At 41.2% G+C, this 23009-nt stretch overlaps 1 protein-coding gene across 3 annotated transcripts in view; it reads right to left on the bottom strand.

Annotated features, from left to right (window-relative positions):
- Nucleotides 1-4842: 4842 nt before the first annotated feature.
- The window catches only part of ATRX (ATRX chromatin remodeler), an 89796-nt gene continuing 71629 nt past the window's right edge, over nt 4843-23009 (bottom strand). For all 3 annotated transcript variants that reach the window (XM_042807479.1, XM_042807478.1, XM_042807477.1), the window contains 8 exons: nt 22336-22444; nt 21058-21235; nt 19467-19661; nt 11682-11831; nt 10386-10511; nt 9351-9446; nt 8650-8778; nt 4843-7805 (listed from right to left, as the gene is read on the bottom strand). In XM_042807479.1, coding sequence (XP_042663413.1) covers nt 7527-7805; nt 8650-8778; nt 9351-9446; nt 10386-10511; nt 11682-11831; nt 19467-19661; nt 21058-21235; nt 22336-22444 — 1262 coding nt within the window. In that variant the 3' untranslated portion in view covers nt 4843-7526. The remainder of the gene's footprint in view (nt 7806-8649; nt 8779-9350; nt 9447-10385; nt 10512-11681; nt 11832-19466; nt 19662-21057; nt 21236-22335; nt 22445-23009) is intronic.

Raw genomic sequence — 23009 nt, forward strand, 5'->3', positions numbered from 1 at the left:
AAAAAAAAAAAACCAAACCAAACCTCATTTTTAAGCAATTGTGGAGGAAGACCATCCCTGCAGGAGTTTTCCTCTGCAGAAGCTGCCTGCTCACGCAGTCCCAGCGCCCGGCTGCTCCCCCGGGGCAGCTCCCGCTTCGCGCCGGGCCCAGCCGGCCCTGCCGGCGTTTCGGCCGCCCCGAGCCAGCCCCGTGTCCCAGGCGGTGCCGGCGCTGGGCCGCGGGGCCGCGGCCCTTCTCCAGCTGGAAGATTTGCTCCGCAGCTCAGCCCAGCAGCCAGCACCAACCCTCGGGGACGCTGGTGCCACACGCCTGCCCTCGCTGCCTGCTCGGGACGGCGCAGAATTGCAGGGGATGCTTCCAGCAATGAGCCCCGTTTGTTTTTTGTCCCCTGGGGACAGCAGCGGGGGGTGGGGGGTTTAGCACAGGGCGGGAGCGTGTAGGTGCTCCAGGCACTTGGCAGCACGAGGGGAGAGGATGGTATGAAACGTGGTGCTCCGGAGCGTGCCAAAAAAAAAAAAAAATCTGTGCAAATACAGATGTAACGGCTTTGAGTTGGGGTTTTCCTCATCACAGCCGCATTTTTTTCACAGCGTTCCCTCTCAGCCCCTTCCTTGCAGAGCAGTCGAGGTAAAACCTCAGCTCCTTCAGCTTCAGTCCATGAATTCCCAGGACGATTTCTCTGGCCTAGGGATGATCCACACCAGCTTCTCCCCGAGCTGCGCCGCTAACGGTGCCCAGCCCTGCTCCCGGCCGACTTCTGGGCCTCCCTGCCCCGTCCCCTCGCTGCCCCAACCGCTCCCGTGCCGGGCGCAGCGGCGCAGCAGCCACCCGACGGCAGGCTGCGGGTCGCAACGAGGAGATGACGGGAGCTTTACCTTGAGTGAGCCAGACACGAAGGAATTTAATCCCGTGTTTGAAATAAAAAGTGTTTTTTTTTACCTTCTTCCTCTGAGTCACCGCTGAAACATCGGGAGCACGATCGCTCATGAAAAGTGCCCTAAAGTGTACTTTTGACCTTCCCCTGCGCAAAGGGAAATCCCTCAGACGTCGAGCTTTACTCTGCTCCCCAGGATGATCCTGCCTCCCTCTAGCCAGGGCTTTCCATTGTGCTTGAAGACAAAGCTAGTGGTTGAGATCCTGCTCCTCTTCCTCACAATGAAGGTCAAAACCTGATCCCTGCAATGCCAAATACATTTTTCACCAACTGGAAAGGGAGCTGATCCGGCCCGTGGGGCCAACGCGTCTGTCCGATACCTGAACTGAAGAGCTGCCTCAGCAGAGCCTCCTGCTGTGACGGGACGCGCAGGTGCGAGGGATGGTGTAAAGCACCTTTTCAGGATCTGGGTTCAAAAACCAGATCCTTGCAAACAACAGAAATCCGCAAAGAATTTACTGGAAACCCCTTGGTAAAGGTTGGTGCCATCTCCCACGTGGGACTTTCTTTAGAGGGGGAATTCAGCATTGCTAAATCCCACCCAAACGGTTGCTTTCAGCAGGAATTTACTGGGTTTGGTTCTGGTTCAACGAAATACTTACGGCATCTGCTCCGGCGGTGGCGGGCGGGCTCCCCTGCTCCTGCTAGGAAAGTTCTAGAGGAAAACAGATTCACGGTGTTTCAAACTGAGAGGCTCTCTCCCAGCTTAGCAAAAGGAAACGTCAAGGTCTGCTTGGGAACTCAGCTCATGGAGTTTCCGTCCACTTCGAAGTTACAGCGGCCAGCCGAAAAGCTTCTCCCAGAGGGAAGGCGGAGGCGGCTGGTGCCGGGGACGGCCGCGGTCCTGCAGAAACCTCGCTGGGCCCTTCACCCCCCAGCGCTGTTTCACGCACAAAAAGCTGTTGGGTCTGAAAACACCACAGGAACAGGACAACAGGCGCTGCTCTCAACCCTTCTTCCACACCAGGAGGGGTGGGCACGTTGGAAGGGAAACATTATCCCGGGAACAGCTGCGCAGGGCAGGGGGGAGGAGGTTGGCGGCAAAGAGGTGGGCGATTTCTCACGTCTCACTACGGAGGGGTGCGGGAACGGAGGAGAACAACCCTCTGCGTGAGGCCAACGCGGCGCCAAGCACAGCCCAGCCCAAGCCCCGCAAAAGCACCCACCTCCCCAGCTTTGGAGCACGGGAGAGACCTTGGACCATGCAGAGCCACCGCTGCCTGCGGGGAGCAATCCTGAGTGGGACAGGCGGCTCAGGGCTCCTTTCTCTGGGGGGGAGGGAAGGAGCGGAGGTCCCGGAGACTTACCTCCCCTGGAGAACGTGATGGAGAGCCTGAAAACTGCGGAGGGAATCCAGAAACTCAGCGCCAAAAGGCAGAGCAGGTGCCTGTCTGTTTGGGTGTTGCTCCAGCTGGTAGCACGTCCGGAGAGACGCGTCTCAGCCGCCGGCCCACGGCCGAGGTGTTCCCAAAAGGGGACCCAGGAATGGGGCAGCCCGGAAGGGGAAGGGCTGAAATTCTTGTTGATGGTGAGACAGAGCCACCCGCACCCCTCGGGCTAGTGCTGGGGGTTGGGGGTGAGCCCGGGTACCTCAGCCAAAGGGCGATGTCCTCTCCTGCAACCCAACAGTGGGAGCCAACTCGTGCTTGGGGTTTGGCTGAAACACCAACTATCCCGGCGGGGGGAGCGGTCTGCAGGGCAAAGTCCGGCTTCGGCTCCATCCAGAAAGGTTCGTAATGACAAAGGTGCTGCGAGGAAATAAAGTGAGGTTACTGAGTGCTCCCCCGAAGCCACAGGACATATAAGACACCGAGGGTAATAGTCGGGTTACCTGATATCTCAGTATCATTTATTAACCAGCAGATGCAGGTAAATTATTTCTCTGCTGTTTGGAGAACAAAACAGCGCCGAGGCCTTGCTTGCTGGAAAACCACTTGGAAAGGAGACAACGTAGTGGGGACCTGTGCTGACGAGTGGGCAGACGTGCAACGTCGGCGCGATGTGCTGCTGCTCCAGGGGCTGCAGGGCAGCCAGGGCAGCCGCGGAAGGCGGCGACACGGTCAGAAACACCCGGCACAGCGCTCAGCTCCTGGGCTGGAGGTGGGACGCAGCGGGCAGTGGCGTGGGCAGAGCAGTTTCTGTGGCTGAAGCTGTCCAACCCCAGACCCTGCTCCTGCTTTTAAGGGAAAGACAAAACGCGCCTGCGGTCAGGAGGGGAGAACAAACAGCAAAACCCAGCACCGGGGCCTGTGTGCGATCCACGCACCGCCAGCAGCGTGAAGTGGGATTGTAGAGAGGAACTTGAACCAAGACAAATACATCATGCAATAGGGAGTGTAAGACATGATTTTTTTTTTTTTTCCCCCAAAGCAATTGCTTCGGAGGTGTTAAATTCTCATCATGGAAAATACCAAGGATGTAGTTTTGGCCCTGCACTGTCTGGGTTTGAGTAACAGACCTGCACAACCAACTCCAGGAGTCTCAGTTTCTCCCCCCACCCTGCTCCGGAGCAGCGTCCCCAGCTCAGGGCTCAGCCCTTTCCCGACACCCTCCTTCGGCACAGGAGCTGCGACCTGGATGCTTTTGTGTCTCCGCTGCGCAGCGGCCGCACGGGCAGAGGCGACGCGGGGTCAGGCACCGAAGGACCGAGCGCTCGTCCCGCCTGCCCACCGCGGCCCGGGAGCCCCTGGAGCCGAGCACCCCGCCTGCCAGCACCCGAGCGAGGTCTGCGCACGCCTCCGAGACCCGAACCACGGCTCAGCTCCCAAGCTAAGCCAGGCTTCGGCGGAGAACTGGGGGTGCTCGATGCAAGGAGCCGGCTCCGGGGTATCCGCTACAGCACAGAGGGGGCACCGGGGTGGGGGGGGGGGGGGGGGATGCTGCTTCAACACCTGGGCAGGTCTGGGAAGTTCAGACGCTGCGTGGTGACGTGGCTGATGCTGCAACACCAGCCTCTTCCCAAACCGCTCCAGCTGGGAGCGCTGAACACATTTGCCTTTCCATAAATGTTCGAAAGTCTATCCAACTCCACAACTCTTTTTGCTTCAGCTGACGGATTTACTTTCATTTACCCTGAGCAGCCTGGTTCTGCTTTTAAGGTGAGGACCAAAAACCCCACAGGGTAAGAATTTAGCACCTGCCACACCAAAGCGTCGCAGTTCAGCATCAGAGCACCTTGCACGGGGACTCCTCCCAGCCCGACACGGACAGGCAACGTCCAGCCTCTGCCGCATCCCCGAGCCTCCCTCTGCCCTCCAGCACACGTTAAAAGTTACAGGGGTATTTAAACCCACGTCAGCCACTGCCCCTTACAGCACAATCTGCTGATTTCCACACCAGACACTATTTCCACGGCACCTGCCATTTATTTCTCAGCTCCGCCTCCCCGAGCGGACCCACCCGCGGCTGCAGCACCGGCCAGGAGCCACAGAAAAGCCCCAAGTACAAGGAACGAGCATAGGGGTGGACTTAAAACACAACTATCACACTTTTTTTTTTTTTTTCTGTGCAGGAAAGGTTTTTTTTTGCCCAACACGTGGAATTTAATAACTAAGAAAGGGAGAAGTACAATTATGAGGTTAAAATACGCAAGTAGGTTGTTCTAGTTTGAGCAAGTCGAACTTCACCTCACACTTTTAACAATTTACCACTGCTGGGCGGTAACTCACTCTTCCTTTTTAAACAGATTGGCTGCAGAAGCTACTGTTAATTCGCATAATTTGAACACCTGGACCACAACTCTCTTCCCTAAATGAAATTAATGGCTACATCCAGTAACGGGTACATCGCTGTAGAAAAAAGTAAGAGCTTAAACTCACAGGGCAGCGCAGTTCTCAAAAGACACGTTCCCAGCCTGTGTCCCTGCAGAGTTAACGCTGTATTGTGAATGTAGCACAAGGCACGTTGATGTATTTTGGTCACTTTATTAAATGAGATATTAAATAGTTTAAGTTTCAACTACTAAACAGCACTTTGAATGGTGAAAACACAGATAGTATATTGTCATACGTGAATGCTTCTTCTCTTTAAAAACACATTTCCAGTCCTTATATATATTACAAAACAGCCTTATAGGAAGAAGGGACACCTTTTCTATAGTACTTAACATATTTAATACAGAACTGAAAAGCCATCTAATAGAAACAAAGGCAAGTCTTCACAGCTGTATGATTTCAGCAGCCAAAGCTGGTTGATGGACTGAAACATTACTATACAACTGGGACAAAACATATACAATATCACAATACTAAGCAAAAACGCTTTACATCCAAAGGAATAAACAGGTTACAAAATGTGGAGAATTTAGCAGGCAAAACTGTATTACAAGCAACATTTTTATTTGTCATCTTAAGCCATTTCATCTAGTTAAAACATCTAAAACAAATATAAAAATGAGCCTTTTATTATCTTATTGATGTACGTTCTGTCCTTAAATATTTGTTAAAGCTTGATGTTATACTCAAAGCACATTGTTATGCAGCTAAAATGTCGAGTGAGAAACATGTATGCAAAGTGGTCCAAGTTTTATTTCAATGCTTAGCTCTGATTTCTTCTTATGCGTTAGTCTTCCGTTATCCATACCTTTGTCCAGAATGAAAAAAAATGTGCCTTTAAATGTTGCCTAAAACTTCCACATTTAAGTCTTTGAGTTACTGTAAAACTCCATTGAACATTCCCAGGTTTGGTAGAAAGTGTTTCTCTTATTCACGACACGTAGGAATATCGGTGAGAGTTACCCAGAGTACATTTGCCTTCAAATGTTTGTCTCAAAGTCTCACATTTTGTTTCTTCTGGTGTGAATACATCTCTCTTTGCTCCCTTCCCCCCCGATTAACGGTAGAGCTGGCAAAGCACTAGAACATACTGAGGTTCTTTTGTGGTATCTTGGAATAGAAGAGTCCAAGACAGCAACCTGTTAGCTGGTTTTGCAACAGACCAAACTCTGTTCAGATCACAAAACAAGTTTCAAATCACAAAATGAAATATCGCGTAAGATTTGCATATTTAGATGCAAAACCCACTTGTCCATTCAGGGCAAGAACTCAAACTCCTGCAAGAAACTTTCCAGAAACCAAAACAATTTTAGTTCATGTCAGCAAGTCAGAAGAGTTCAGCAATATCCGCAGCAAACACCTCCATCTGCTCGTTTCTCCAGAATTCTCTGTAACTGATACACTGTTGCCTCAAAGGTTCCTGTCACTTACTTTTACCCCCAGATTATAAACGTGGGGTTTTTTTTGTTTTTTTTTTTTGTTTTTTTTCGGGGGTAGGGAGGGGGGGGGAGAATCAACCAAACTGTATTCAAAGAAAAGCCCTATTTGTAATTAATTATCTTAAAATCTTCACAAGCACAAAAAGTGTGGGTAAAGAGAATGCTAATGATATATAATAAACCAGAAATTTATCTCCGGTCTACATTAAAACAAAACAAAAATCTATCTCTTTGTGTACTAAATCAATTTTTCACACAAACCCAAGGGAATGGGGAGGAGTGCATATTCCAAACTCTTATCTAATACAGGCAAAGTTCTGGCAGCTCTGGAAGCTGCTACAGCACTTTCTTGGTATTGATTTTTGAAATCGATAATGGTTCTGCCATTTTGAAGTTGCTCATACAACAGGGTTTGACCCTGGCCACCATCACTATTTTAACCCCCCAAATACCAGGAATTTAATTTTCTTGGCCCGTCTCCCATTGCCGGCAATGGGAAGAGACAGTAGCACCAGCATTAAGGTGTTAACAGAAATGTGCTTTGTGCTGGACTCTGTGTAGAGTAAATTAGCGTGTAAAGGAAAAACATCTCCAACTCTAAGATCACCATTTGTTATTCCATCACATAAAACTGAAAATAAAAAATGGCAGAAGTCTAGGGAAGAATAATCACCTTCCCCAAGTCACTGTTTAAGGCTGTATACACAGTTTCTATGTAACTGCATGACTCAAAAGTTTCAGAGCAGTAGTTTTTAAGAATATTGCACTCAATTCTGTTTCAAAGAGTATTTTCAGTTCCTGTTTCCTTCAGCATAGATGATATAGTATGAGTCCAGACCTCAGTCAAAAGGAAACTAGACTATCTCTGTTACAATACTCCCACTAATACAAAGAAATGGGTAAGCAGAAAAGTATTCCATAATTTGAGGAATCAACTCTAATCAAGAACTCAGCTGTTTACAACTCACTTATGGTATATACTGAAACATACAGACCTGCAGTCCTTCCTAGGCTGCTCGAATTCGATGACGGCTTCGCAGCTACTAAAAGCAAGCATAGGAGTTTAGACAGGAAACCTGTGGAGATGCTACTGTTATGGGAGGACTTGTTTTCACTGAAAACAACTTCTTATCTCCTGTACTCAACATATGTAAGAAGATTCTAGGCAACATCACTGACAACAGGGAAAACATTATGTCCCATTTAAACAAAGCTGAAACACTAATATGGAACATGGCATTTAAGGGGACCAACCAAACTCTTTATTTTTTTTTTTTTTTTTTTTTTTTTTACAGTTGAGTTCTGTTAAGCCATTGATTCCTAAAAAAATAAAAGTTCATTCTCTGATTTTAACAATCCTTTAGGCTTTTAGTGCAAAATCACATTGATTTCCCTTGGGAAGGCCCTGGATTTTTGCCTCTCATTGGGGGTGGTGCTCGTTGTAACGGTGGTGGCTGCATACCACCAGACACTGACTGATACATTCCTCTCATATCTATCTGTTGGTAGTTGGAAGGATTCATGATTAAATTTGGAGGCTTTGGCATCATGAGATGACTCATTGCTGCTTGCTGATAAGACATCTGCTGCTGTTGCTGCTGATTGTACTGCTGCTGTAGTCTTCTGTTCATGAGTATCCTCTGAACACAGCTGATTAACTGTGAAGGGAAAGCAGAGCTGCTGTAAGGGCCTGACCCGTCTCAATGCCGCAAGTATCAAGTTCAGAGTTAAAATCAATTTGTTAGGGACAGCAGGGCTGAAGGAAAAAAGCACCATTGTTATCACCATCACTAATGTGATGGTATTCACAAGCTGATTACTGTAGAAACCATTTAGTAACACCATTTAGGGCTAAATTCTCTTAATGACTTGCCTATTGTATTGCATACAGCATTTGGGTAAATTGCTATGGCAACATGCACTATACTGTGAAATTATTCCCAGGTATAAGTTACAGCATTATTTGTCAGGTACCATTTATCTTCCCTTTCAAAGTCCTGCACGCAGTCTCTCACTAAATGTTTGTTTGCCTAAGAGAAAACTCTTCCAATTGACATAATCTGGGCAACTTTCAGATTTTGCAAAATAATTCTAAGCTAAAAAAACATTACCAATCCTTTTCTAAGATGTGCATTTCATAAGTCGCTTTCTGAGCTCTGGGAATCAGATTTCTCTTTAAGCCTCATGACCTTCAAGCAAACTACTTCAACAGAGAAATCTGGTGGGTATTTTTTTTTAAATGAACTTCTCGTGGAGTCTCTTTCAATGAGGCTGAGCAATGCAATCCAACACACCGCAGAAGTCACCATCTCCTGATGTTACGTCACGTACACCGTTACACGATGCCAGCAAATACTCGACCGCTGAAACACACATTCTGTAAGCACACATCTATGTACCTAAACACACGCTTCTATTTTACGAATGCACACATGCAAAGCCCATACTCAATATCCCAGTTCAAACACGGACAGTTGATCAAAGAAATATTAGATATTTTACCATCTGTTGTTTGGTAAGGACATCGTTATAGATGGCTTCTCGGCGCTTGACATCAAGCTCCTGGCTTGCCTGTCTGCTTAGTGCCAGAGCCTGTACTTGGCTCTCTGTGAGTGTCACATTTTCCTTCCACTGAAAAGGAAAAAAAAAAAAACAAAACCAAAACCTTTTTGGCACCAGTCATTTTAACGTAAGTGTAACGGTAACTGAGGTCTTGTGTTATGTTCAGAGCTGCATCAAGAGTTAAAACACAGCCCAGTTTCCAGTAAATGCAAAATTATACTTCACCGGAATCAGAACTATGAGTTATTAGTTCTTCTAACTGCTAACTAAGGTAATATACCTCTAGATTATTGGGAGCAAGTGAGAAATGTGGCAGCCCAGGATAGGTAGGTAAGGACAAGATATGGGAAATACATCTTATTTGTGTATAATTATTATTCTTATTTGTAGAATATCAGCATTTTCAGAGCATGGCAAATAATTAGGGATCTAACCTCTCCTTTAAGGCTCTATGTCATCTAGACACCATTAAGGGTTGCTGCAAGCTGCAGGGATAAAGGTCAATACAAACTGGAAATTATATTCATTAATAATGCAAGTAATTAGCTGAATGACCATATACAACAGTAATTTCTTTGCCTGGTAACACTTAACATTTTCCCATCTCCTGATCTCACACTACAGCTATCCATTTCACTCACTATGGTTGAAATGATATCTTCAAGGGGCTGAATTCTTGCTGCAGTTACACTGTTGGTTGCTTCCACAACTTTCTCTCTTCCTTGATTAATAAGGTCCTGAGAAAACACCAGAAAATTTATTATAAAGCACAGATATAAAGGACACGTTTCTTTGCCAACCTTTCATAAGTTTTCTTCATCTTTGCCTTGTGTACCTAGACTTTCATTACTTTTTTCTCTCAATTTGCCCAAGTCAATGAGTCTAAGCTTCCACACAACTAAATTTCAGCATAGTCATTGAGCAGTATGTATAGATCTGCCAATTTGTACAGTGGACAGTATTTGTAAAAAACTATTTTTGCATCCAAAGGTTTTCAGATCATCACAGGAGTGCTACATTTCTACCCAGACAATTTTCTGCAACACTGACTTTGAGAACACTAAAGTTTTAACTCATACTGTGTGCTCAAAATATTATCTATTACACTAAATTATCTGCTTTAGCATAATACTCACACATACTGTGTATTATTTCTCAGGTATATTCAAACACAGCCCTCCCCGATCTGCACACTTTCATTAGAGCTTTGAAATCCTTAGGCACAGACTCCTCACCAAAGGTACTGTAAGACAACTGTGCTTCAACTCCTGCAGTTTACAGCCTGGCACCTTCTCAGGAAGAAATGCCCTCGGCTCCTTCAGCTAAGGTGGCAAACCAAGACCCGGGACAACTGAGGAACAGAGCATGCCTTGCTCTCTCCCATTCCTTCTTGGACAGAAGACAGAGGGAGGTAGAAAGCTCGATGTGGTAATTAATGTCCGCAAAGGATGCAGTTAATCTTCCTGAATCCTGAGATACTACACAGGTACAGGTTTCTAGGCATGCAAGTTAGACCTCAATATGGCTACACACAAAAAAACCCCACCCTATTAATAGGATACAATTACATAATTATCAAGGTATTTAAGAATGACATTATCCATTATTTTTGACAGAAAAACACATGCAGGCTTATAACAACACAGACATGTTACACTACTTGGATGGCTACTTACCTCCAGCTGTTGATTACTCATTGCTGACAGAGCACCCAAATTGAAAGGAATATATGATGTTTGAGAGTTGAAATTTGTGGGAAGCATATTGGTCCCAGTTGGCATGTTGAAACGCATAGTCAAACCCTTAAAAACACAAAATGTACTTATATTTTAATAACTCTGATAATTAATGGTATTCTATAACCACCCATGAAATACCACAGGCAGACAAACCAGCGCTTAGAGAAGACTGCAAGCACTGGACAGTGCACATGAAGGCCAACCCGTCTCAATAAACTGAAGATCCTTTCCAAACCCCAATTCAGAAGCACATTTGAATCACAGAGGAACCCAAGTTCCAGTCTTGAGTAATACAGGAGTTCAGCTTAATTAAAATTATTCAGTATACTAAGAAAAAAAAAAAAATACCAAGGCTTATTAGTATATCTTCAGTTGTTTAAGATGCATTTTTTATATTGCAAACCCACTACTTAATGTTGAGTTTGACCTAACTGTAATCAAATTCTGACGAAGCGAAATGCATAGTTTATTAGCAGGAATGCAATGCTCCTCTCCTATATGGTTTTCTCACAGGGCAATTTTAGTGCTTACTATATTTTTTCTTCCTATTTTTCCTCTCCCAATACTACATTTCATTTGTCATTTGTTCACTCAAGATGGTCAGTGGTAATTTATACATCTACTTTTTGTACTTTCAGATTACTGATCTGATCTGAATACCAAACTTGGCCTTTCCAGAAATTTTCTGCTATGAGACTCCAGTTACCATATTCCTTTTACAATAAAAAAATCCAAAACTTGTAGCCAATTTACAATTTTCTTCATTCTACCACCTGCTTAAATATCAAATAAGCAAGACACAAGGACTAATTGAAAAAAACCCCAAATGTTTAGGTCCTTTCTGGCAGGTGCCTATGTGTCTGTGGGATCATGGCAAAAAATTCTGAAATCAATTGTATACCATTAATGGAGCAAGAAATTCCCTCAAATGGTAAAACAGAGGTATTATGCAGGACACCAGTTGAGCTTTATTATGAAACAGAAAAAAATGTGTGTGTAAAAGGAAAAAGTAACTTTTAAATGAAAGTAACAAAGAAAATACACAGAAAAGACCAGCATCGAAGTAGCAAACAAGACATGGTACCTCTGTTTTTCATGTCAAAATTTGCTTTATATATCCATTTCTTGTCCTACAAGAAAACGAATTTCTCCCAAACAAACTGAAAAGGTAAGTGGTATTTAAATGTGGAGATGTTATTTTCATATACGTAAAATCTGATTAATTAGCTTTACCTTCTTTTCTGCTTCATACTCTGCCCATGCTGCCTTCCTTTCTTCTTCGGTGAGTTCCTCTTCCTCCTTATGGTCCAGGAGTGAATCATGTTCATGATATCCAACTATATACTCTTTATTGATTTGAAGCAATTCTGCCAGAATTGTATCCTATTCAAATAAAGAGAAGATAAAATGAAAAGCCACTCAATAGCTCTCCTATATTTACTCTCCGTGCATGTCTAACTTACTGCTTTTGACCCAATTTCACAAATAGCAGCTCAGAACACTTCAGAGTGAAACAAAATTAAAAAATAATTTAATAGTACAATTTTCCTCAGAGGGAGGGTAACAGATTAACAATCTGTTACAGAGATGACAGTCCAGTCACTTAATGAACCACAGGAATGCACTCAGATTCTACAACAATAAATGCAGTTAAGGAACCTAAAAAGAATGGAATGTGCTCAATAATTTTTCCTTTGCTTAGGCTGGATACCTGAGAGGGCCTATCAATAATCTGCATCTGAAATACATAAAGAACACTTCTACTGGATTTAAAACACTAAGTAATACTTTGGTCCATCAACTGCCCATCAACATTGAACAGAAAAGGCCGCTTTTTAAAACTGTTAAGATACATGTCGAGATAAGTAGTCTTCCACCCATCTGAACTAAGAAAGGTCAAATCACTGCGACGAACTGGATGGGATCAGCAGGTTGCAATTTAGACCTCTATATTCCACAGTACCCCTAATGCTTATGCTTAATTGTAAATATTTCAGTTAATCTTAAAAGCAATGTCCTTCATAATGGCAAACTACTGTGAAGGTTTTGTACACAGGCATACTAACATTTTATATACATATATCTGTATTTTTTAGATATACTTTTATATATATATATAAATAAATAAAAGTTCCAATATAGCTCAGCATTCAGTCTAAGATTAATGAGACAAAAACATTATCTCATTGAATTTTTGGGTCACTCCTGAAATGAATTACAGTGACTACACTGAATATACTTTTTGCAGTAGAATTACGTGAATACCTACAGACCCACTCCACATTGTGCCTGATTCTGCTAGGCACTGTACGAACAGGAATATAAACTATCCCACCCTGGCAAAGGGGTAAAGAATTGGAAAGAATGGCTTGTACCCACAAGCAAACTGATTTTTGCAGCAACACTGGGAACTTCATGTGGAAGTCCTGACCAGTGGTTTTGTCACGACAGCTACAGAAAGTTGTTTCTCTCTGTGTTTAAAACTCAATTCTGTTAACCAGTTATATAAACTAACCTTCGTTTCATCCTTCTACCACCTGGTCTCCCTAAATTTGAATCAATGCTTTCATTGCCAGCTCCTCCACAAAATATTCAAAGTAATACCTGCGTGACTAATGGGCACAAGGAACAAATAATGGTATTTTTGGGGTGGTGGGAGAGAAGGGAGAGAGAGAGAAAAGGGATGCAGTAACAGGAGATGACACAAACATCTAGATGAGTAGATGAAGAAGTCAAGAAGATATTACACAAAAGTTAACACAATTAAAAGTTCTCTCAGCATACCGTAGCTGTACATCAGTGTGTGGAGGGTTCCTGGACATGCATATGCATTAATTTCCATGGTAACACTATTATTGAAAACAATACTGGAATATAATCCACGCTCACTTAGCCAACACAGTCTTCAAAATGTGGTTTAAATTACATCCAACTGTGTGTTTGCTTTTCTTTGTCTAAACTTTATTTTGCATTAACTTTAATGACGGAGCTTGAAAAGCGGGATATAGAAAGTACTGCCATTTAGTTTGTTTAATTTTACAATGAAAAAAAATTCACCTTACACACAAAAAATTGATCAGACTAAGTATTCCTCTTCATTTGTTTAGCTAGTTGATACAAAACAATGATTATCAATTGTTTTATAGGCTTTAAGATGAAATCCTGGTAATAAATGAAAAAAATAGAGACTGAAAAAAAGGATTTGAATTTAATAAAAAAAAAAAAAAAGGAAAAAGGTTTGTATTTTTAAAATCCTGATGGAAATTAAATGCTATGGAGAGATAAATGTATTAGAAGGAAGTCTTCCATGAAGTAATGTGAGTTATGTTGTATTTCATAAACAAGTTTTTCTCAACCAATTGAACATTTAATACCAAGGTTAAAAATAAAAATAAATTTAAATAAGCAGCAAATTCTTCTGATTCTGAGATCACAGCCTTCCAAAATTGAAAAAATTGTCCCCTAGTACGGAACTACAGTAAAACACATGCCCTGGCTATGTCCTGAGGTAGTATAAAATAATGATATACTATATCCAACTGAATCTGAACTATTATTTTAATCTGCTTTTCCAATCTGCATTACACGACCTCAGCTGAGCCAAGTTTTCATTTCACATAAAAATGTGACTGTGACTCTAACCCACCGAACACGCTGACCTGGGGAAGAATGAGCAAGGAACAGAGGGTGCAGCAGTGCCCGCTCCGGGGGACACGCGGTGCCCCCCTCTTTTTGTCTTTGTCCAGCTCCTACCTCACACATCCTGCTCTGAAATACGTGCCGCACTGGCCGAGGTAAGCCCCAACCACTGCACTTATCGCCAAGCCCAGCTATCAGCATTTGTGGTGAAAACACTTTTTTGTGTTAGCTACATAACAGCCAAGTCTACCCCTTCATACAGTCCGTCGGGAGCTGAGTGCTAAGCAGTTTGTGAGAGCGTCCTTTCAAAAAACCCCGAACAATAGCCCAGTCATAAGTCACACTGATTTAAAAAAAGACTCCAGACCCACTGTTAAATTCAGAGCAAAGTAAAATGTAACACCTGAAATACAATCATAACACATTCAACAGAATTTTCTCATTTTACACCACCTTTTGCTTTTGAATTCCTACGCTACAGAAGTAATAATAAAACCTGTTTATGCCTTTAGTCTGTGGTAGATAATGAGTCACTACATTTGCATAAAGCTCATGGCCTATATCCAGTAATTATTTCTATACTTAAATATAGCAAATTTGACTGAGTGATTACTCAGTCTTAAGACACCTGTTACACCTTTTTTGGACTGAATTTCCAAAGTAGTCCTTTTTAACTCTGCAAGGATAGCGGATGAGTGAAATCAATCAGTGGAAGTTAAGACTAATTTAGTAATTCATGTGAACAGCATTCAGAAAAATATTCTGTTAAAACCAAGTATTTATGTTGTTGAAGACATAGAAGCTGTTTCAGAGGGGTAGGGGCAGAGAAACGGCGCTGTGAAGTTATGGTTGCAGTGCAATAGGCACTTTCCCCCGAGAACCGTACACGCTGGCTCCTCAGCACTCCTCAGCAACCTGAAGGTCTTCATTCAGACTGCAAAGGGCAGAAAATTGCTGCTAAAATTAAAACCTGACGTGAAACTTTGATAAGCTTCCAGGAAAACTACATACTGCACATTTGCTGTGCGACTTTTATATAAAATAGCAACATTCAACATCTTCCCCCCCTCAACAGAACTTTCTAAGAAAACTGGTCTTTGACTGAAACTTGGATTATTGCAAAAATAAAATTCTCAAGGATATATTTTAAAAAAATCTAGTAGTATTTGTTTCTTCATTCACAAAACAATTTTACTTCATACTTTTAAAACAATATAGAATGAATTCTCCTAACCCATTAAAAGCAAAAGTATTTAAAAACTTCTTTTTTTTTCCTTCTATCAAGGAAGTTGAAAAGTACATTAGAAATAGAAGTTACAAGAACCACCCTAATGCTCAGCTCTGAATTACTCCTCCCTCAACGTACACGATTCCTGGCTGCACAACTAAAAAACCTTCCTACTGTGGGGGAGTCACTGAAGTCAAGTAGTTCTCTGACTTAGCAGGCATCCAGCAGGAAACCTATGATCCTTCCAGGTTTTTCTGTATTTATGCTTAGACGGTTGCAGAAAAGCTGGAAAACATTTCACCTAATTCCTATTCAGAATTCCCTCTAAAAAGCATGCTTGGAAGAGGTCAATTCCGAAATGCGTATTTTCAAAGATCTTTGTATTCATGTTGTAAGAGTTTGCTCTTTCAAAGCCTAGCTGTATCTCCAGTTGACGCTTTAGTATATTTATGAGTTGCTAAGGATTACAAAAGTAATCTCTTACCTTACTGTCTGCACAACAATAAAATTACACAGTGATATCACTGTTCAGCCGACTATGCTTTGAAGATGTAAAAGAGGCCTGCAGACAGAGACACAACTGCACACAAAGCCTGTCAAAGGCAGAACACTAACATCACCTTTTAGCCTAAATGCCTCTTTTGCTTTTGCTGGTACTTACAAAGGAACAGCTCAGTCAAGGGGTAGACAGCTCAACGACGGAAGAGTAATAGAGCTAAAGTTCTAGTGGCCTTTGCTTCCAGCTAAAAGTTGTGGAGATCGCATTGGCTGTGCTCAACTTACCATGAACAAAGCACTGGAATATCAAACGACAAGATCTTAAAGAAAATTTTCATCTCGAAATGCTGTGTACTTAATCGATGTTACAGTAAAATGTTTCCATAAGCCTATCAATAGTCTTTTAAATCAGCTTAAAAAAAATGCTATGAGTATGTTAATTCTTGTTAAGAAGTTTTATAAAGGTAAATCATGCATCTCTGCTAAAATTACACTGAAATGAGGAATAGTTAACTTTTTGAATTAATAACCTTGTACAATTTAGCGAATAACATCCACTGCAGTACTTCCTACAGCTGATAATGGCTTTTGATTGTTTATGTAGGGTTTTAGAGAATTGAATAGGCCAAAAAAAGACAGAACAGTAAATAAAACATACAAATTAATCTGATGATATTATAAGTAAGACATGAGCCACAATTAAATTAACAGATCATGGGAATCAAGGAAGGAGTCACTGCAACTACTAGACTTGCTCATTTCTGTGTGCAAAGCAAGAACCTAATTGTGGCTAAAATGAAAATAAAATATCCTAGTCAGATGAGCTTCACAGGGAAGGCAAATGCAGCCAGAAGAAGAAGTAGTAGTAGCAGTAAATTTTTTTTTTTTTTTTTTAAAAAAAAGGGGTATCACCAAAATAGTAAACAGAAGTACCAAATGAAGGAGAGTTCTCCAACATAAACTCCTTTGTGACAGTTCACTACCTTGGTGCTACGGGCAGGGCAGGTCAATGCCGAACGGGCAGAGAACTCACCCCAACCGCAACTCAGCCCAGCCACCCAGGAGTCGCCCGTGGTGACCCCCCCCCTCCCCTCAGGCAACACATTATGGGGTGACAGACACCGACTTTTATTAACACTTTAGAAACACCTTCCCCGCCTCTAACACCGTGAGGCGGTTTTCACCACAGCCACGCCAAGGACCCGCGGAAGCACCAGCTGCGCCGCGGGCTGCTCTGCCAACCCGCCGAAAACACGCGCCGGGCCGCGTCACCCCCGCGGGCCAGGAGCTGGGGGAGCTCAGCAGCCAGCGGGATCCTGCCTCGCTACCAAGAGTCATTCGGGGGACAAAGAAAGGGGAAGTATTTGGGGGTTCACGGCTAGCTTTCCGTATTCTGGGAGGCTGCCGGGGATAGCTTGTTTTCAACAAATAAATACAGAAATTGCTAGAATAAGATCAATCCAACTGATGATTTATAGCCTTTTCAACCAACAAATAGAAAAAAGGGATGTACTAAGATGCACACTGAAATTCCATTCGGTACCATCCACTAAAACTGTGAAAAAAGCAGAGAGAATTCCAGTACACAAATTTGCTCTATTTACAGCCAAGAACCTGGTTAAAAGCTTGTATTCAACTTAACTTAAACATACCTTAAACTAATGGTTGGAATGGAATTAATAGGGAACTTAATATTTAAAACTGAATGATAAAGTAAGTTTGGAGTTTATACGTTTTCCCTTTTACATTATACTTCATTCATTAATTGATTTATTATTGTAAAAGAAAACAAATAACTTTCAAAATATAATTATTGCGTTGGATCAATCAATGTTTTGAGTAAATGTACCCAGCTGCTTCATAGGTTTTCAACCTATTTTTATTTTCTTAAAAATAAGCAGCAGCAGCAGCAGCAAACGGCAATGCATTAGCTAGGAGTTTGTGGAAGTAGAAGTGTGTGTGTCACATAATAACTAACAATATAAAAAGAAAATAAATACTAATTACAACCTAAAAAGGAAGGTGTTTTAGGAGGCAAAAAGATTAATTTGTCAAAAAAAGAAGTACAACAGGAAAAAGGGAGAAATACATTTTTGGTTATCTACAATTTACTGCTTACAGTGAGAAACATTGTAATAAAAAGAGCTTAGATACACTCATTAAAGTTTGTTTTCAAGGGTTTTAAAATGCATATGTAACAGCGACTAACACTTACAGGGCTAACACTTCCTAAATCCCCCTGGCAGCTGCACCGACACTGTAGGTGGTCTAATAGACTGTTTCAGAGAATGGCTTAACTATTAAGAATGCCAATGTGATGCCTGACCACAATTTATTGTATTACAGTGGCCTACAGATAGTCTACAATGGAAAACATACCATTTTTCCTTGGAAATTAATAAATTCACAAATTAGAAAACCTCCCTCCTCATACCCCGACACTGCAGAATGACCTAAATGCAGTAGTAACTCAGAAATTTAACCAGTTAACTATGGGCCACACATTTGCATGTTACTGTTTATGAGCTATTCACCTGTTAAGAAGCAAAGATAATTGCACAACAGTTTAATGATGAATTAGTCTTTGGCAGACCATATACACAAAGAATATAAATTAGACAAAGTACAAAACCTTAGCCTAATCTTAAATATAAACTGACTTGTGAAAAAAGAATAAAATGATTGAACCAGTTATTCTTTCCTCCAAAGTTTACTCTGGCCCGACTGTAAGAGTTACAGGTTTTATTTTTAAATTCGGTTAGTAAATTTTTCAGTTCCTTAAGTATTACATAGGATAACAAACCACTACTACATAGAGCAGTGACAATGAACCACTACTACACACGCCACATCAATTACAAACAGATTTAGGCAGACCTCAATGAAGACAAGCCACTGTGATCCTAAAAGTTCATTTAGCACTAAGAAAAGGTCTGAAATCACTACTTCGTATTAGAGCTCAGAGTACAGAGTATCAGCATTCTCACTAAGCCGTGTAAATGGTGTACATGATTGTCTGCAAAAATACCACTGGTCTCTGCCAGTACTGGCAACACTAGAAACAGATTACAAAATCCTAAATTGTACAATTTTCTTTACCCAAACAGTAGGTAAGTGCAACTTTTTCCTCTATCTACTGCATTTCTATTAAGGGTCCCTACAAGAAGACTTAAGGAGAGCATGGATTAATTTGACTCTTACGAAGTCTTGCCTCGGTAGAGAAAAAACAGACCTTGAAGTACAGCATCACCTCACAGATTTGTTATCACAAATTGAGGTAATGCTAGGTATCACCAGCACCCACTTAGATGTTAAATTTGAATCTTGGCTTCCACCATTTCCTGCAGTAAAGCTTCTATTCCCTTAAATTGTGTGAAAAAGTATTTTTGTTTGTTCTGATTTAGAATTTTTGTCTTTAACTGAAGATCTTTTTCTTATACTGTCAATTACATTGAAGGGAAACTCATTATCTAGCTCATTTATACTAATTACATATTTTATTGTGTTACCTGCCATCTACCTCCATTTGAAGTGAAAAATACTGCTCTAAAGTGAAAACACAGCACTAGCCTCCTTTCAGGATCAAATACTCCATGTCCTCAAACAGATGTAAATTACTTTGATAGCATATAATTCCTAGTGCATCAACTTACTTTTGGCAGCATTGGTGTATCTCTCTTCTTTTTCTTTTCTGAGTTAGGATCATCCAGCAAATCTGGCTCAAACGTGTACAGCTCTGTAAGTTCATTCATAGTAAAATGACGTTCAACTTGCTGTTGGTCAACAACCCGGAAAGACAGTGACTGCTTAGTCACCTGACGATCATAAATCTTATCTTCCATTGTTCCCTAAAAAATGAAGACACTCACTTTCACTGGACCTTCTTGTCACACAGAAAAAAACCCTAATAGATAAAGAAGAGCTAGAATAACAACATAACAGTACTCTATTTTCCTCATTTCTTTGACCCTCTATCTACAAAGTTATCTGAAAACTTTTTATTTGCTGAGGAAAAAAAAAACAAGAGAGAAAAAAGAAAACACCTCCTGGAAGCGAACACAAAGGAGTATGAATTGAGTACATGACAGATGTCATCTAGCTATCGACTAGAGTAAGAAATGCATTTTTTCAGTAGTGTTTTGAAGAGATATATTTCTGCTGCAATTCCCCAAAGTAGGATAATGGCCAAAAAAAATGGCCATTTCCACAGCATGTACCTTATTTTGCTGCTTTGAGTAGCCTGTAAAAAGGAAAACACCATATCACTGGGGTGGAGAGAGAGGGGAAGGGAAGCAGTCAAGTCTAATTCATCACAGCTGTGTATGAAAAAAAATCAGATCCTTGATGAAAAAAAGATAATTACTTTTTTTTTTTTTTAAAGATGATGACTATGAGAAGTATGAAAACAGCACAGCCTGTTCTGAACATTGCAATTTAAAAAGGGTATCAACAGTTCAAAAGTGCACATAGAAAACTACAAAAATAGACTGAAGCCTGAAGAAAAAAACCCTATGTCTGTTACAAAGTCATCTAAGCTGGCAAGTAAATAGTGACTTGATCAAGAGTTAAGTACTGTTACTGGGAAAAGGTCTTCAGTCTACTCTGTAACACCTGGAGAACCAGATGAAGCAAGATACTTCCTAGCAGAAATAATGGCATTATACTTAAAAAAAAGCATAGATCAGTGACCATCAGAATTCAAACACATCTTTAGTATCTGTAGCATGTGATACAAGCTCTCAAATCATGACTGGATGCCTTTTTATAAAAAATTCTTTATCTCCCTGTGTTTTCATTCCAGTTGGACCAGCACAGGCCCACAGAACAGGGCTCTGTAAGACAGCTACACTGAGCAAGCCTATTGCCTAGCAACAACCATCCTCTATGCAGTCTGTTCAATTAAAAATTTTTAGTGGTGTGCAAACTAAAAAAAGCTGAGACCTTGAAGTCTGAATCAGGATGTGTGATTCACTGCTAGAATTCCAGAATTTGTGTTACATAAAGTGTCAGACCAGGTGGGCTTAACAGGAAATCATTTCAGTTGCTATTCTTTTTACAAATCTTTCCATTAAGAGCTTTTTCAGTGGCCAAATACTGCTATCAGATGAGGGATGGAAGATGACTGGATCAGCAAGGACCACTGCAGACTTCAACACAAGTCCCAACAGTTGAGTCCAACTAGTTCCAGTTTACAAATTTGATTGCAGGACCAGAATTTCACAAAAATATCAGACAGAAACCTACCTGAGCCAAAAACCTGTACACAAACACAGGTTTGTTCTGCCCAAAGCGATAAACCCTGAAAATACTCTGGATGTCATATGATGGGTTCCACGAAGCATCAAAGATGATTACTCTATTAGCAGCCACGAGGTTAATTCCGAGGGAACCTGCTTTAGTGGATATAATAAACAAGCGGCCTCTGGAACAGAGAAAAGTTGCAAAATTTTCATATTTTGGAAAACAACTATTGTTCCCGTGTTGCTGTGTCACTATGGAGTTGTTCATACAGTGAAATAACTCAAAAACTTCATTAAAATACTGTATTAAGCATGAAACAGATGCAGATTTTACAAGGACAACACTGTTAGCAAAACATACACTCCCAGAAACACAGATCAAGGCCTTTTGCAAACCAACTGTTAATAAAAACTAGTGGGTAAGAAAAATATTTTTGGTTTTGCATTTTTAAACTCTAATAAAATTAGTTATATCAAATTAAACCATAATTTTAAACAGGCACATCCCATGCTATTGAAACTGTTTCCTGGCTAGCAAACTTTCAGGGTAACTGCAGAATAACACTGTCTCTCTGATGTATCTGCTTTTTTGGAACACCGCCTCACTCAGGTTGAATTTAAAAGGAGGTCTCCACAGATACCTGACAGAATAAAATATTCAAGAGTATTAACACTGAATTACTTTGTTCCATTTAACATTTTTTTGTGAATTTATTTTCTGTACATTATAAATGACTGCAACATAAGTACGTATTTTGTTTTTGAAACAAATATAGGAAGGTGAAGCTCCTTAACTTCATTAAACTTGTACAAGTTTATATCTATCTACCTATCCAAATCAGTCCTGGAAGTCCCATCCTGTATGAACAGTGGATGGCTGGGAGACAGTTCTGGAAACAGCCAAGAGACCTGTAATGCTTCTGACTGGCCAAGCGACTGCTGTCTCCTGGCCAGACCCCACCAGGCTCTCACCTTCCTGTGTCTTTGTATCCTTTTAAGTGCTTGTAATAAAGACTGTGTGTGATCCAAATTGCTTACAGTCTAAACAAGAACGAAAACAGCAAGGCAACACCAAATAGGTACTAATCAGTACAAATGGAAGTAATCTTGGGAAACCAGAAACTTATTTTGCTGCACATTTTTTGTGCAAGTTCTGCACCTGACAACATTGTGATATTTATTTGTCTAGTCTGAAGAGGTCATCAAGTAACAAAGAAATAGGGGACAAAAGAAAGAGATGGGAAATTCTGAAATTAAGCATACATATCTGAAGATATCTCACCTCACATTCGTTTCATCATTAAATTCTTCAGCCCACTTCTTTCTTGACTGAGCTGTAGTTGAACCATCTAAGCGATAGTAATCAATGTTTCTGAACCATTTTCCTTCACCTATAAATGTAATAGTCAAATTATTAAAATGCTGATTGCAAAAGTAACCTGACTGATAATACTGGCTATACACAACTCTCTAAATAGTAAAAGAACAAACATGGAACATAAAATATACTATTCTCTGACATTTTAAAACAATGGGTGAAGACTATAGTTCATTCAAGATAAAGTTAGTTTTTGCAGGATATAGGGGCTTGCCACAGGCATGCCTTGAACATTATGTAGTGAAGCTTGCCTAACAAAATATAACATGACAGAAAATAGCAATTTCATTTGTGATAACAATGATCATCCACAAGCCTGCAATAGCTCCTACAAGCCCTAAACCAATTTTATCTAAAATGATTAAAAAACAGAATAAACATTGTCCATATCATTTTACCTTGCAAAAAGTATTCAGCATCTATCACTATCCATTTCTTCTTAAGATTCTGTTATTTTTTTACAAGAAGATCAACTGATATTAAATGAAACTCCTCACAGCAGTATTATACAAATTGGAACTTAAAGATACAAATTTATAATCAAATTATGTTCCAAGGTTAAATTTTAATTGAAGTAT

The sequence above is a fragment of the Tyto alba genome, unplaced genomic scaffold (assembly GCF_018691265.1).
Source record: "Tyto alba isolate M040663 unplaced genomic scaffold, T.alba_DEE_v4.0 Super-Scaffold_5, whole genome shotgun sequence".
Taxonomy (NCBI): domain Eukaryota; kingdom Metazoa; phylum Chordata; class Aves; order Strigiformes; family Tytonidae; genus Tyto; species Tyto alba.